The sequence below is a fragment of the Otolemur garnettii genome, unplaced genomic scaffold (assembly GCF_000181295.1).
Source record: "Otolemur garnettii isolate 467f Iridium unplaced genomic scaffold, OtoGar3 scaffold00035, whole genome shotgun sequence".
Classification (NCBI taxonomy): domain Eukaryota; kingdom Metazoa; phylum Chordata; class Mammalia; order Primates; family Galagidae; genus Otolemur; species Otolemur garnettii.
In genome coordinates this window covers 15,250,106-15,267,514 of record NW_003852430.1, presented here as the reverse complement: position 1 = coordinate 15,267,514, position 17,409 = coordinate 15,250,106, and the positions used below count along the sequence as shown (strand labels likewise).

General features: G+C 41.4%; 1 protein-coding gene across 1 annotated transcript in view; it reads right to left on the bottom strand.

Annotated features, from left to right (window-relative positions):
- Window positions 1-17,409, bottom strand: part of RIMS1 (regulating synaptic membrane exocytosis 1) — a 474,428-nt gene that overhangs the window by 307,072 nt on the left and 149,947 nt on the right. The window contains 1 exon segment of the mRNA XM_023513140.1: window positions 6,315-6,343. Coding sequence (XP_023368908.1) covers window positions 6,315-6,343 — 29 coding nt within the window.

Genomic DNA, 17,409 nt, shown 5'->3' with positions numbered 1-17,409 from the left:
CAGAGGTACTGAGGCAGGACTGAGCTTGGTGTACCTGGAGAGAGCAGAGGTACCGAGGCAGGAGTGAGCGTGGTGTACCTGGAGCGAACAGAGGTACTGGGGCAGGAGTGAGCTTGATGTACCTGGAGAGAGCAGAGGTACTGAGGCAGGAGTGAGCTTGGTGTACCTGGAGCGAACAGAGGTACTGAGGAGGACTGAGCTTGGTGTACCTGGAGTGAACAGAGGTACTGAGGCAGGAGTGAGCTTGGTGTACCTTGAGTGAGCAGAGGTACTGAGGCGGGACTGAGCGTGGTGTACCTTGAGTGAGCAGAGGTACTGAGGCAGGACTGAGCTTGGTGTACCTGGAGAGAACAGAGGTACAGAGGCAGGACTGAGCTTGTTGTACCTGGAGCGAGCAGAGGTACTGAGGCAGGAGTAAGCTTGGTGTACCTGGAGAGAGCAGAGGTACTGAGGCAGGACTGAGCTTGGTGTACCTGGAATGAAAAGGTACTGAGGCAGGACCGAGCTTGGTGTACCTGAGCAACAACATCAGTGGGGCAGCATCCACCAGAGCAGGGGGAAGAGGCTGAATACCAGGAGCCAGGTGCCGTGGGGTCACATCTTCAATGACAGCATGGATTTTATTCTCAGTGTATTGGAACTTGTCTGGCGTATTTTAATCAGTGGAGAGACATGATCCGGTACAAAGATGCGCAGAATCACTCTGCTGCTGCTGGGACACGGGAAATCTGTACCAAGTCTAGGGCAGGGGCAGGGAGAACACATACATATTGCCCTGGTGAAGAGGAAGGTGGCACAGCTCAAACTAGATAACAACAGGAAGGTATTGCAAATGAACAGATTCAGGACTCATTTTGAATGGGGAGCCCAAGAAACCCATGAACATATCAGAGGCAGAGAATGAAATAGAAGATTCACGAGTGAATCCTACATTTCAGACCCCAGCATCTGGGTAAATTACAGAGATTAGAAGTCAAGGTAAGCGTTTGTTAGATCAATCTGAGGAGGTGGTCAATATAGGGATGTAGTCAACTATGGGTCTACCATATAGAAAAATTAGCTGGGTGTGGTGACCGAAGCCTGTGGGATCTATAATATGTTTCGTTTGAGATGCCTATTTCATACCCAAATAAAGATATCGATTAAATAGCTATTTACGAGTATCTGGCCATCAGGAAAGTGTTTTAGTGGTTTGGGGTAGAGATACTCATGTAAATCTTGGTCAAGTGCACATTGTTCTATGATCTAGGAACGACAGGTGTCCCAATGTTGCCATACACAGGGAAAATGGGAAATTGTAACTAAAAGTACCTTTTATTTACAAAACATTCATTACAAAATTTTACAAAAATATTTACAAAATATTTTCTACATGTTGGCTACCTCTTCTTAAAGTTTTGTAATAAATACTTTGTAAATAAAGGAATATTTAGCTACAATTTCTGGTATTCTCTATGTATGGCAAAATAGGGGACACTATTTTATCATCTTCAGTTTATAGGTAAGAAAACAAGTTTGGAGAAACTAAGTTGCATCTTAGCAAAAAGAATGATCTTAAAGAAAACGAAAGGAGAAGAACTGAATTGTTTCTTTGTAAGTAGCTGTACTCGTATCTGGTTGGCTAAGGGAATATATCTAAGCACAGTCAAGAGGAAAAAAATCTAAAAATGTATGATAGCAAACAAAAAATGTGGCTATTGACCGACATCCAAGCAGAACATTAACTGTAATACAGAATGAGCTACAAAGAAAGATTCCAATGTTACAATCAGTGAAATGCGAGGAGATAGTGCATCAAATCACAGATACATAATAGGTCCAATCTGTTAAGGAAGAACTTGGAAAGCAACGAGGAAAACCAAAGCAAAAAAATGTTATCTTGGCTAGATACAGACTCAAAGGGAACATTAACATTTATAAATATGTAAAAAAATAATGAATTATTTATCATAGTGTGTGCCTCTCAAATTTACCTACGTAGCTGAAGAAAGGAGGCCGTGTCAATCCTTAGTGGGATCTGAGTTTCTCCTTGGTCTTCACCTGAACGTACAGAATAACCACCCCTGAGAATGAGCTGAATGGAGTAGAAGAGCTGCTGGTTGCTGTGTGTCATCTTGTGTTCCCAGCATTGTCTGACTTCAGTTGGATTATCAGTATGCACCATTCCCTTTCCGCAGCTTCTCGTTCTATTGTCTCTCTCTCAACATCGTTTCTGATTCCTATCCATCAGCTGATTATTTATCAGCTTCTATAAATACAGCATGTCTGGCTTCTGGACTCCGACAGCCTGAATGTGAATCTGAACCCCAGCACTCACTGCTACATAAGCCACAGCAAGTCATAGAATCTTTCTGTCTCTTATGGAAATGTTCACCTGTAAAATGGAGATGGCAACTGAATCTTCTTTCTAGGGGTTACTATCAGCATTAATTGAGATAATAAAGGAAAAAGTGTTATAAAGTAACTGGCTTAGTATAAGGCTGTGGTCCCCAACCCTTGGGCTACTAACTGGTGCCATCCATGGCCTGTTAAGAATTAAGCTGGACAGCAGGAGGTGAGCAGTGGCCAGCCAGCAAAGCTTCCAGTGAAGCTTCATCTGTACTTACAGCCACTCCCTATTGCTGGCATCACCCCTTGAGTTTTGCCTCCTATCACATCAGCAGTGGCATTAGATTCTCTAGGAGTGTCAGCCATTCACTAATCTGTGCATTTGAGGCATCTACATTGTGACCTTATGAGAATCATCTAATGCCCCCCCTTCCCACCACCCTCACCCTCCAATACATGGAAAAATTGTCTTCCTGGTGCCAAAAGAAGGTCGGGGACCACTGGTGTAAGTAAGGGATTAATAAAAGTTATTTCTCTTATTTTCACATGTACTTAGGATTCGGTGTGTTCTTTATCTCCTTTTCTCTAGGAGAAAGAAAGATAGCAAAAAGATTTTTAAAATTCTACAAAGTAAAATTATCGACATTATTCATTTTTAATGTTTTAATATTGAAAAGGATCTTTTGGACAAACTTTTTAAATTTCTGTTATTAAAATTAGCAGCCTTATTCTTTCATACAAGTCTTCAGTAGATGTGACTCAACATCCCATAAAATAATTCCTTCTGCCAATTTGTTGGTATTCCCCTGTGAGAGATGAGCCTTGGCAGGAGTTGGGTACCATTAGGCACCACATCACTCCTAGGCTTGGTTTGGTATAAGACCTACTCAGCCCCAGATAGTCTCTTTTTCTGCTCAAGGTTAGTCCACAGATTTCCCTGGACCTCTCAACAGGGCAGGTTCCCCAATAATAATTAATAACCAATCATATCACCGTAATTCAGACTAACAGTCTAAACAGATATTTTATAAACAGATATTTTAAACAAGAAGACCTCAAATGCCTTCAAACCACTGCTTTCTCCTATATACTGAAAATGAGTAACAATATTTTTAAAAGAGGTGACTGTGGTATTAGATGACATTCACCATGCCTAAGTTACAGCGAGCACATGTCTGCAGAGGCTACCCTAGCACAAACAGCAGCATAAGCCAAACCATAACCCCAAATCGAATTCATCATTTTAACTTTCTTTCAAACAGAATCTCATTCTTGTATTTATACAAGAGACTCCAAGGTGGTCCTCCAGAGCCCAGCCCTCCCTAGTATTATCTTCAATCCACTCTTAATGCTGAAAAAAAGTTTAAAAGCTTCATCAACAGAGAGATGAAAAACAAAGTGCAGGTCAGGAAGCCCAGTGAGGTTAAACTGCTTGATGAAGATGACACACAGCTGTGATGGGAAGACAGCGTCACAGCCCTTGTCTTCACAACTTCCTATCAAGTGGGCTCACCCATTCCCTTTATTTGTTCCTTCCTCCTCCCTTCCTTTCTCTCTTCCTCTCTCTCTGGTTCTCCTCTCCCTCCTGCTCTCCTCTCCTCTCCTCTCCTCTCTCTTCTCTTCTCCTCCTCCATTCCCCCCCTCCTCTCTCTCTTTCTTCTCCTCCCTCCCTCACTCCCTCCTTCTTTGCTCCACTCTCCATCTCTCCCTCTAGCTCCCCTGTTTTCTTTGCTAATTTGCCAGCCTCTTACTATATCCCTAGGACTATTCTAGCACTGTAGTGGTGGCAAGCCCAAACTTGTCACCTTCTCTCTTAGTTCCCATCTAGTGACCTGTAAGAACACTGAACAGTCTGCTTGAAATAGAGCGTCCCGTGTACCATCACGAGGAATTGGTGTCCCTGAAGGAGCAAACAAGAAAGAAGACCCCGAGGAAATGTGGGGGAGACCCACAGGAGGAAACACCGTGTGGACACCTGCTTGATGGATGACAAGGGATAAGAGGAAAACTCATAGAAGAAAATGAGAAAGTGTATCCTGGGAAGAGAGGCCAGGCTGCCAACCGTCCAGAAGTGAGAAACTTCAGGGAACTAGGAAAAACTTCAGGATAACCAAACTGGAGCCCGGGGAGGGCAGGGGGCAGAGACGACTGGGTAGGAATTTTGCCATAGGACGAATTATACCTGGATTCTCACCTATACCCAATTCTGATGATATTTAAATGAGATTTGGGGCTTAGAAGTCATGCTTAAGTAGGTTAAGATTTTTGGAGGTGTTATAATGGAGTGAATGTAAGTGGGGGGGAGGGGCAGAGTTTGACAGGTTGTATCACGTCCCCTCAGACATTCATAATCTCCAGTACCTCAGAATGTAACCACATCTCGATAGAGGATTTTTTCAGTGGTAATTACTTTAAAACCAGCTCATTGGGGTTGGCCCTAACCCAGTATGACTGGACTCCCTGTAAGAGGAGGAGATTTGGACACAGTGAAGAGATAACAGGGAAGACACAGAGAAAAGACAGTGAGCCCCAAGCCAGGGAGCGAGCGAGGCCCCCGAAGACCCTAACCCAGCCCTGGTTCGATCCTGGACTGTGGCTTCGGGAACTGTGAGAAAATAAATTCCTGTTGTTTAAGCTGCCCAGTCCGAGACATTATGTTATGGCAGTGGTAGCAAATGGATACTGATTCTCATTTATACAGATGAAATATCACAAACTGATACAGAAATGAGGTTGGAGCAACGAGCCCGGGCTAATCATTACAAACCTCGCGGAGAAAGTGCACGTGCACCCCGTGCAAAGCTGCGCCCCGCTGCGCTGTGGCTCTCACCTGCCGGTTCAGGCATAGTCACAGGTGCGGTTGGGGGCCGTTCCATATCTCCTTCCTCTACGTCGCTGTGGGCCACAGTTCCCAACTCCCATCACTTGCATTTCTTTCCCTGAGGGCTTTCTCTGCCCTGCGAAGCTGCTGGGCTTAAGTACACGGTAGTAATGAAACGGAGGGGAGTTCACACTTCCTCCCCCAGGACGGGTGGGGCTTTGTAAATACATCAGAACCTTCATCGCTGAACCACCTCCCTACACTGACCACCTCCTGCAGTTGACCCGACGCTCATAGAGTGGACATGCACCACACGTGCGTATCAGTACAGCAGGCCTAACCCCTTACGTTGACCGGTTTGTCACAGGCCCTGGGGCGGTCACCTTTCTGAGATTATACCATCTTTCCCGCTGTAGCTTCCTCCCACTCAGGGAGGAGCGAGGTTTGTACTTTCCCTCTCGTCCCCAGTCTTTCTTTACTAGAATTAAGCTCACTTTTTTGAGTGAAGTGTGGTTTTGGAGGAGTGGTCTACCATGAGTAGCATTTAAACTTACATAGTGTCTAAGAAGACTTCAAAATGTCCAGAAATTTTTACCGGACTCCAGTTTTTTTCTGTTATTTTCCTAATGTATTTCACTGTAGTAAAGGGAGACAAGAGGTAATGACACAGCTAGCTGCTAATGACAATTCCGTGCTTGGGACATAACCATAAATTGGTCTTTTCCAAGCAGAAGTCCCACTTGTTTGGTCTAGATTATTTTTCCCTTTATCTGTGTTTATACACAACAAACTACTTAGATGCCCCTGGCCTTTTCCTCTCCTCCTCTTCTCCCCACCCTTTCTTTCCATCCATACTTTTCTTCCAAAGGGTTAGAAACAGCAAAAAGTTCAATGTTTCCTCTGAAGACTCTCAAAACCTATTTGGAAAAATACGTTTCAGTTAAGCAGACCCTGAGATAAACATTCCAGGAGAAATAGTTTCTTTGGGAGGTAAAAGAACTGCCAGGAAGGGAATGGTAATAACAGAAGACAGATATATTGGTTTCCTAGAGCTGCCTTAACAAAGCGCAAACAACCAGACAGCTTAAAGCAGTAGGAATTTATTGTCACACAGTGATGGGAGCGAGAAGCTGGAAATCAGCCCTGGAAGGTGCTAGGAAGGAACTTTCCCTGCCACCGTCCTAGCTTGGGGGGCTGCAGGTGTGATTGGCTGGGAGATGTATCCCTGCACCCTCTGCCTTGAAAGAGCGTTCACCTCGCTAGTCTCCACATCATCTTCCTTCTGTATACCTCTGCCCCTGGGGCCAGATTCTCTCTTTTATAAAAGTCCTAATGGACTAAGGGTTATTCTATAAGGGCTTTATTTCCAAATAAAGTCCCAAGCTGAGGTACTAGGGGGTTAGGACACCAACATTTTTGTGTAGGGGAAATAATTTAACCCACAGCAACAGATAGGAGAGGCACAGTTAAAGAGGACCTGAAGTTAGAGAGCTTGGCAGGCACGGCAGCCGAGTGCGTGCTTACCATGAGACGGAACAGACCAGGCTGCCACTGGACCCCAAAGAGGTGGTCAGCCCCCACTTCATTGCAACATGTTCTAAAAGTGACCAACTGCTTCTGAATTACTCATAAAGAGCAGTGACCAACCTACAAACTGTATAACTAAAGGAATGTTACCATTTTTTTGTTGTAATATTTTACTAAAAATCTCTGAGCCACAATATTTCCAGTCAAGCTTCACATTTAATCATATTAACCTAAAGTTAACATCACATTGTAGTGTTGAAGTAACATTTTCTTATAGTTTATACATGGTGGTATTATTATAATGTCAATAAAGATATATCACAAGTATTCCATAATTCCTTCTAAGTGAGGCCAGTAGGTAAGAACTTTTAAGAACCAAGGTTTACTGTGGTAATTATGAAAAAAATTAAACATGAAGGTCCAATAGTTGATTATATAAAAAGCTCTGGAGTTCTAAAAATCACATCCCTCAAAAAATCAATATTTTAAATATAAGCATCTGTTATCCACCTAATTAAAATGCAAATATGAGTATCAACATCTGTGACTCAGAAGATGTTACCTTCATATAGTGTATCAGAAAAAAAGATAATTTTCTCATTCAACAAGTATTTATTGAGTGAACAATAGATACAATCAATTATGCCAAGTAGCTGTAGAATGTGAATGGAACAGGATTTGGAGTCTACCTTAGTAGAGGTAAGCCTTGGTCACGCATCACTTCAATAAAGGAATATATACACACACACACACACTAAATACCTGCATTCTGATAAACACATTTACGGGAATGTGCATAAATGTAATTATGCAGCACGGTTAAGTCATCCAGAGCTACAGGGATTGGCCTTTTCTCAGAGTAGAAAAGACACCAATTTATGTTACTTCAAATCCCTCAGTGAAGTGTGGTTTTGGAGGAGTGGCCTACCATGAGTATATATTTAGTAACTGAAAGTTAGCCAAATTGGTGTTAAGTCTAGAAGAGATAATCTCTACCATCTTGGCTGTTCTGGAAAGACAAAATTGAGGTATAATTTTTCATTTGTACCTTAACAAATGGCTTTGCTATTTATACAGGAACAAGAATGGGAGGGCATTTGAGGGACAATAAAGAGTATCAGGGAAGAAGTTGTGTGTACCCTGTAATCTGGTAACAAGTACCCCCCGCCCCCACGATCAGAGCAATGGTACTTAGTTGGTGGAGAGCAGAAAATAAGGTAGAAAAAAATAGTGAGAGGCCAGAACAGGAAGGTCTTCAAGTCCAGGTCAGAGTCAGTGAGAACTGTGGGAGGTTCCTGGTGGTGGGTGGAGGCAGGGGGACGTTTACGGGGTGCACAGGGAAGTTTAATCTGCTGGCAGAGTGCAGGATGGACTGGGATAATAGGCGTCTAGATCAGGGGCTGCAAACTCACGCCCTTCTCAAGGCTGGGAAGACACTGAAGCAGCCTGTTGAGGACTCACTCAGCTCTAGCCCACACACAACTCGGTGGGTCCAATTTTGCCAACTATTTCAATTATCCCAGAAAAGTTGCAAATCCAGATTTTGATGTACACTTTTCTAGTATAAATGTCAAAGAATTCAAAAGGAAGATTTGTTGATTGATGATTGAAAGTAGAATTCAATCCATGGGCTGCCAGTTTTCAACAGAACCGCCACTAATAAGTACCTTACAATCATTTCAGCATAAATTAATGAGGCCTCAAATTGGGTACTGGCATTATCATAGGTTTAGACATCCTTTCTTATGTTTTAACCAATCAACAAATTAGCTTTTCATACATAGTAGTTAACAAGTCTAAACCAATATAATTTAGAAGGTATTCAAATGTCACAGTTACATAAAATGATGAAATATACAGTTTGCATGAAAAAACATCTAATTCAACTATGTCATAGTTACATATCACATATGTATTTTACATGTGTTGCCAATAATAATTATGAATTTATAATTAGGAATAAGTTAAGAAGACAGTAGGGTGGTTGATGTGTAGTTATGAGTGGAGAGTCCTCCTGCCATCACTATTAATATGTTAAAACAACTAATTAAATTACTAGTCATGTTTTAATCCTTTAAACATTCAGCCAAGAAGCCATTCTTCTTCCACAGTTAGTTTTAATAAGGCAAATATTTTCAAAACTTATTATATAGACAAAGAGGTCAGCTGGTCCTGCTTTAACAAACATTTTCAGCTCCAGGGCATTGCTTTTGAGGATTACATGAAGCAAAATGATCTTCCTGAAACTCTGTATCTTTCATGTTCAAATTAAGCTTTTTATTAGGTATGCTCATAGATTTAGGAATGCCTTTGGCAAGAAATAAGATGACAGCCCTTCTGTCAATAATTCAAGAAAGAGCTTTGGGAGGAACCAGAACCTTGAAAAGGAGTCTGAAGGAGGAAGAAAGGACAGAAGAGTTTCCTCTGGGCCTCCCTTCTCCGCCTGGATTTCTAGGGGCTCAGAAGCATCTGAACACGCACCTGCAGAGCATGGGAGGAACCGACACTCAGGTGGACACGTGCTGATAACCTGGCAGGCAGCTCAACCCTACGGGGCGTCCAAAAAGAAGAAAGGTAAACTCTAGTTTGTAAATTAGGTACTCACTTCGCTTTTCACTTTCTGTGTATTATTTATCTGCAGTCTCAGCACTTTTAATAAAATTTTGTTTAAATGATAGAGATGGGAGTCAACTCTGAAAAGAAGATTCATGCAGAGGGTCTATCTTTGCAGAACCTCCCTGAGACCAACCAGTCTGAGGGTTTCAAAGGTGAGGCATGAGATATTCCAAAAGGGAAGGTGACTTCTGGGAATAACGATCAGAAAGTGATACTGTGTTGTCTTTTCTCTTTATAAATTTTTATACAATCAGGGTTTTATTTTTTTTGGGGGGGGGGGAGGTGTTTTCTTTAAGTGGGTTTCCCAACAATTTAGCATCCAATTTCAAGAAAGTCAAATAAGTTCCTTGTAAATCCATGCGATTATTGTAATTATTTTGTTTAAAAATACTGATTTATTTTGTAAGTACCTCTGTAATTCTACCTATACACCAAGTGAGTGAGCCCTGCATGGCTAGAAGTATTAGTATGATCTTAAACAGTCACAATGACATAATAACTGCTTTTGTATCTGATGCCTGAAACAAATGACAACTTTTACTTGGAGTTTCCATACTCTCAAATTTCTTGGGACAGTCTCTGTTGGTGTCTTCTTCTCAAAAGGGTACCAGTTTGGAAAATAATTACATAACCACAGAAGCTTTAACTAATAGACGAGGTTATCTGTATGACAACCATGTGAGCCTGAATTTGCTGCATCCAACATTGCTAAATTCTCTCCTTCAGTGAGATAGTTACAAAAATTTTGTTGGCACACTAGTGTCCATTCTCCTATATTTGGCTTGTGTATTGGTTACACAGTTAGAGGTGCAGAAAACAGTGAGTTTAGACCATACTACCTCAGTATCAAATGAAATCAACCAGTTTAAAGGGCCACATTTGAATATGTGTGTGAAAATTTCTGTTATGTATAGCTGCAGAAAAATATCTACAGATAACTTACATGCTTTTGTTGGTGTTGGAAAATCAGTATCAACTGTAACTCATATTGTTCTTATTTTAGTTTTCATACAACTGAGAATAATTTCAGAATCTAGTATACATATGAGCTCTTCACTGGTATACTTCAGTATTTAATCTCTGTATAGTTTAAACGATTTATTTACCTATTTATTCTTAATTTTCTTATTTCTTTCCTACGTTCAATTTGAAGCAACTTCAATTTCTTTTCTAAATGTAAAAATGCCAATAATAAAATTAAGAAATAAATATTCTCAGTTATCTTCTCATTCTAAGATAATTACCTTAAATGTGATTAGAGGACAGATGTTAGAACTTGGTAGAATCAAGTATATAGGCGAGAGTCATTCATATACTGAAGTCAAAATATGGAAGGCAAAAATGATACTTGTTCTACTTTGGAAGAGAAAATACAGAGTAACTGTTTAATTGGTGGGTAATAATGCATAAGGCTCCCTTTGCAATACTTTTGAATATGTCTTTGAGCTACTCATGGAAATATAAACTATGTGACTTTGGACAAGATAATTTATCTTCCTGAGTCTTAGTTTATCTTAAAAAGAGGGTTACGGTCTGTTTCTTGTACTTGTGAGAACCAGCCGTCATAATAGAGAAGGAGCACCCAGGAGTGTGCCCTGAACGCAGCAGATGCTCGTTAAGTATAACTATTACTGGCTTGGCGCCTGTGGCTCAAGCGGCTAAGTCGCCAGCCACATACACCTAAGGTGGCGGGTTCGTATCCCCAGCCCGGGCCCGCCAAACAACAATGATGGCTGCAACCAAAAAAAAAATGTCCTGGCGTTGTGGCGGGTGCCTGTAGTCCCAGCTACTTGGGAGGCTGAGGCAGGAGACTCGCTTGAGCCCAGGAGTTGGAGGTTGCTGTGAGCGGGATGTCATGGCACTCTACCCAGGGGGATAGCTTGAGGCTCCGTCTCAAAAAAAAAAAAAAGTATAACTATTACTCCTATTTAAAAAGAAAGAAAAAGCAGTTCCTTGAAATTCACAGAAACTATGTCCCAAGACCTATGAATTCTCCCATTCTCAAATGCTTCTCTATTACTTTATGAAGAAATAAAAATTAGGATCTGGTTTTAATATTCATTGAAATAATTTCATGAATCACCATTGCTTGATCACATATGCGGATTACAGGCAGTTCCTGGAATGTGAATGAGATAGGTTCTGTAAACTTGTTTTTAAGTTGAATTTGTGTGTGTAAATAGGTACATTTACCTATTATCTGCACTAGCTCCTGTTAGTGCAAGTCATATGTCACTTAGATGTTTGTAACTCAGGGACTTACTGGATTAGCCTCCATTTGTAAGTGTAAGTTGTATGTGAATTGAATATTTGTAACTTGGGGACAGCCTAATGGTAAACTTATCCATGTCACATATTTTATACAGTGTCAAATCTGATGGCCTACTCTAAGTTTTGTAAACCTGATTTGTTTCCTGGCTCAGAAGCGTTATTCCTTTGACTCCTTTCTATTCCAATACCGACATTCGAGGTAGTCCTAATTTTCTTTTATTTTCTTCATTCTTCACAAAGGAATGATGTGCACCTCACTTGGGGAGAATAATTGACTATGTCTTTATGGATAAAGAGCATAAACTTTTAGGGGAATGCCAAGAATACTCAGGGTAGTCTCTACTGCCCACCTTGTCTCATTATGAAAGCAATCCAGATCTGGGCCTCCAAGGTGAAAAGTCACTCCAGGAATGGGGTTAGTCGGGTGACTCATAAGGGGCAAAACCAACAGACATTCCTCCACAAAAGCCAGCGGTCCACTGACCCTCTGTTTTCTCTCTTAGAAATTTCAGAAACAAGCAAAAGAAATGAAATGGGCAATGCAGTCATGCCATCTACAGTGCCAGACTACAGGGGACTATGGTGCAAAGACTTGTATAGAAGCCATAAGTACGTACGTTGGGGCCATGGAGAGGGAAGGGATACAGACTGGATACAAAGGATTTGGGGACAATTTACAGAAAGGAGCCAGACCTATGCTAAGGCTTCTTAGACTTTGGACTAGGTCCTGATAGAAATTTTTGCAGTAAGAGCCCTGGTTCCTAAACCTTCTTAAACCTAAAACATTAGCTTTAAGAATTCAAGAAGATGATTAGAATTTACTAGTTCCAATTTAGTACTGAGTACACACGATGTTTGTTTTTCCATTCTTAGGAGAAAGGTCTCCAATTCCATCCAGGCTATTAGAAAAGATACAAAATCTCCATCTTTGTTTATGGCTGAACACCATTCCACAGTACACATATGCCACGGTTTATTAATCCATTCATGTGTTGAAGGGCACTTGGGTTGTTTCCCTTCTTTTGTGATTGTACATTGTGCTTCTACAAACATTCTAGTGCCCAGTGAACACACTTCATGGGTGTGTTGCATTCTTCCTGGGTAAAAGGTAAATCTACAACTTGGACTTTAACCTTATACAAGTAAACTATGTAACTTAATCATATGTACCCCTATATTAATCTGAAGGTTTTTCAAAACAAGAAGAGCATAAAATCAGCTTTGCTTGTCTCTCCAGCCAGCAGCCCATCATAAATGGGTTAAATAAGAATGACCCTCTGGTACAACACAGTAGACCTAGTGTAACTGGTCTACTGTGCTCACTGGCCCTAAATGTCCTTCTCATTATAAAGCAAATTTTCTCTCAGAAGCATATTCCCCACCAGCTTATTAACATAACCTTTGGGGTCTCCCTTTTGATAGCAGGAATGTAAATTCAGCTGAGTGAATAAAGTGTCTTATGTGGTATGACTGTTTTTGCTACATTATTAGTTAAGCGACGATTTAATCAGCAAAGAATAACACATATGAAAAAAATACCTATGCTTTACATATAGCATCTCATTTAGTTCTACACCCAGTGAATTGCTTAATTTTATACACAAGGAAACTAAGATTAACTGAGTCAACCCAACGTAGTATAGCCAGCAAGTGTCAACTGAAACACAAAATCTAGGTCAGTCAGACCTCACAGGTTACAATCTCTACAATCCACCATTACCTTCCAGAGAAATGTAAACGATGAATATCTTCTAATTTTAACAGATGAAGAAAAGAGGGAGAGCAGAGATCAAGGAGTATCAGCCAAGGGAGGAAGCCCGGGGAGATAAAAAGAGGGAAGTGGAATTTCCAGGCCTCTCTGGAAGTCATCCCTATTTCTCACTGTTACTATTATTACTTTTTTCCTCTTGACACCAAGTCTCACTTTGTCACCCTTGGTAGAGTGCTGTTGCATCACAGCTCACAGCAACCTCAAACTCCTGGGCTTAAGTGATTCTCTTACCTCAGCCTCCCAAGTAGCTGGAACTACAGGCGCCTGCCACGATGCCTGGCTATTTGTTTAGAGGCCAGTTCTCACTCTGGCTCAGGCTGGTCTCAAACCTGTGAGCTCAGGCAATCCACCCGCCTCGGCCTCCCAAGTGCTGGGATTACAGGCATGAGCCACTGCTGCCAGCCACTCACCATTATTCTTTCCTTCATATTCTTCCCCCGGGATTCTTCCAGATACTCTAGCATCCTATAAGCAACCCAGGTGGAGTCCTCGACTTACAGTGGAAAACACGCTGCTACACACAGGTGCTACTGACACAGCAGGTTCTTACTTGGTAACCCAGCAAACTGGAGGAACTCCAGATACCCTTCACGCCGGGAGGACCGCACTCTCTGAGGGAGACAGAACTGAAATTTCATGTGAGAAAATCTAGCTGTTTAATAGAGGCAATCAACACAGTTTTAACTGCTCAAAATATAACCTTGTGCACCACTATCTTACCAATAAATAGCTTTAGAATCCTGAGAGATTCACTCTAGATTGCAAAGTTTAGCAAAGCATAAAATATGAACAGTAAATACAAGTGATGTGTTTGTTTCCACTGTGCTCTTATCTATCGCTAATCCATCAGGATCCTTTTAAAAACTTCTTTGGTTATCTAATAATAATAAATCTACTGTTGATCACTTTTAGGTGCACTAGAAAAAAAAACAGCTAAATGATCACAAAATGATCTAATACTTTGCAAAATCAACCACTTTTGTGGTTAATTAGACCAGAGGATAGTGTGCTAAAATACTAAAATAATTATAATTTGTTTTAATGAGCTTCTTGTTTAGACAGGAAATAAATTTGTCAGGACCTTAGCATTCCTGGAGTCAGTGACTGCTATTGCCTTATAGCTGATGACAACTTTAATGGGGCCCCACAGCATTATCACTTGGACTTCTCATTGTAAAAAGGGTGTTTCCAGGTTTTTCCTCTATGAGCCACAGCCTAAGGCAGGCATCCTCAAACTACGGCCCGCAGGCCACATGCAGTCCACCTAGGACATTTATCCGGCCCGACAGGTGTTTTTGCCGCCACTGCCTGTCTTGCTTAGCAGATGAATCATCCTGGGGCCTGCAGTCTGGCCCTCTAACAGTCTGAGGGACAGTGAATTGGCCCCCTGTTTAAAAAGTTTGAGGACCCCTGGCCTAAGGTCTCGAGATCTGGCTTCCACAACCCACAACCAGGCATAATTACAACTTACGAGCCTTGAGAGGCAGAGGTTGGGGCACACCCTTTGACATCAGCCAGACCACTCAGATTTAAATTCTGGTTCTGTCACTTACTAGCTTTGTGACCCTGGATAATTTCCTGAGTTTGTCTTTTTTTTCTTTTTATAATTTGATTCTATTTTCATCTTAATTTTATATTAATATAGGGGTACAAATTTTTAGGTTACATTGTTCTCACTTCAAGGTAAAGTTCAAGATGTAGCTGAGCCTTTCACGAGAGGCCACGCTAATTTTCTCAATTTTAAATGAGTTAGAATACTACCTCCAAATACACAGTAAACTTTTACTGCTACTAAAAGGGTGATATAAAGTCCCGCCTTCTCCTCTCTTTTGTAAAACAAAATGAGATTACTGCAAATACAGTGCCTTGAGGAAAAAAATTAAAAAAGGTTGAGTTAGACACTCCAAGGCCAAGTTCAAAGTGGGTCCTGTTCTTTAAACCCTCAAAGGCAAAAGAAGAGAAACCAGGTTCTGGCCTTTGTCAGTGTCAATAATGAAGAGGGCAAAGGGCAAGCAGAAAGTATCTCATGGAGGGAGTATTGAGTTGACACCGGTGCTCTCTCTTCACCCTCCCCTCAAAGTCATGCTCCTTTCCTACAAGACAAATGAGCCTGATAATTCCACCTACCAACCTAAGGACTGGTGATTACCTCTTATCTCAAAAGTGGACCTGATGTCATTGGAGCTGTGTTTCATTTGTTAGGCAAGGGAAGCTAACTGGAAAGGGGGTTAAATGGAGTTCTGCCTGGGTGCCCCACATTGGAGCACTGCAGGTTCCCTCAGAGCCTTCTAAATGTCTGCTATGTAAGCCCCATGAAATGGCATGTGGACATTCACTCCACATAGAGAACTGATGGCTAGTGATAGTGTGAGTTCCTCACTAAGAGAGTCCAGATGAACTGGATGACTCAGGAAGATGGCGGGTCCCCACTCCCACCTTTAAGCCCCAGCACCAGCAAGACAGCCCCAAAGCCAACACCCTCCACTGAAGGCCTGGGGTTCAGGGTCCTACACTGAAAAAAGAGTGAGAAGAGGAAGGTGTGGAAGGAAGGCACTTCAGGTCAAATGTGGGATGGGATGGATAACTTGCACCTAACATCGAATACTGATTTGTCCTTCCCAAGTTAAAGTCATTGCAAAGTGACAGAACCGGATCAAGTTGCCTTTAAAAGTGATTTGATTTAGCAGGATTTCCCAGCTGAGCCTCTAGGAGGCAATAATTCACTGAGAAAAAAGGAATAATTTGATACCTAGTCCTCAATGAATTGAGACTTCTTAATCAAAAGTTTCCCAAACCAGGTGTGAAACCAGGTGTGATGGCTCACACCTGTAACTCTAGCACTCTGGGGACCCAAGGCAGGAGGACTGCCTGAGACCAGAAGTTTGAAACCAGCCTGGGCAATAGAGAGACCCATCTCTGGTAAAAACAAAATATTAGCTGGGCATTTTGGCAGGTGCCTATAATCCTGGCTACTTGGGAGGCTGAGGCAAGAGGATAGCTTGAGCCTAGGAATTTGAGGTTATAGTGAGCTATGATGCCACTGCCCCCTAGACCAGGCAAAAGAACAAGATCCTGCCTTAAAAAATAATAATGAATAAAGGTTTCCTAAAAAAGTTCTATACGATCTCTGACATCGTCTAGCCACAATACACAAAGCTGTGCTCAGGTCATCCTTCCGTTCACCACTCAGGATTCCCTCACTAGAACAATTGTGTTTGCAAATTCCTTTCCCACTACATAACCTTTTAACCTCTTAAAAATCATTTTTCCTTTACCCTGAGTGTTCTCTAAGTTTTGCAAAGTTGACTCACCAGGGTCTCTTTGATTTTTCTGACCATGCCTTCATCATGGATTCCTCAATTTTACATTTAAAAAGGTACCTTGGCTCTTGGCTCAAATCAACAGGATAATTATTACAAGAGTTATAGACTATATATTTACTCACTTTGTATTGAGTTTGAGCATATACTTATGATGTGAAGTGCTTTCTCTTAAAAAAACTATAGAAATACTACAATAAACTTCTAAAAATATATAGCAAGAGTTAATAGTGGAAACATGAAGAAATATCATTGCACATACTCTTTTTCCTTAATTATCTTTTAATATTTCCTTTCAGATTATCCTTAACATTTCTCCCCAAACAAAGGACATAGGTCTACAAAACAAAAATTTATACCCCAAGTCCTTTTAGGGGTTGAGAGTGAGGTAAGAAGTATGCTCTTTCATGGTGTTTGCTAACCTTACCTTGTGTCTTGGTATTTGGTGAACCCAAGCAATTTGGGCGACTGCTCTTTTCTGCCACTCAAGTTACCAAATGGCACTCCCCCAACTTTCTGACTGATACTACACTTAATGTCATAAGAATGCCACCTTCTTACTGCTATTGAAGTTGACTGCATCTGAAATAACTTATAATTACATGTTGCAACTTGTGATTCTTCAGTAATAAACAGTTCCCAATCATCTCTGCCCCCATGGCAAACTCTCTGAGGTGATGATCTCCCAGGTGCAGGCCCTGGATTCTTGAGATTGGTCCCTACCCAGTCAGCAAACACGTAAGGAAAAATCCCGC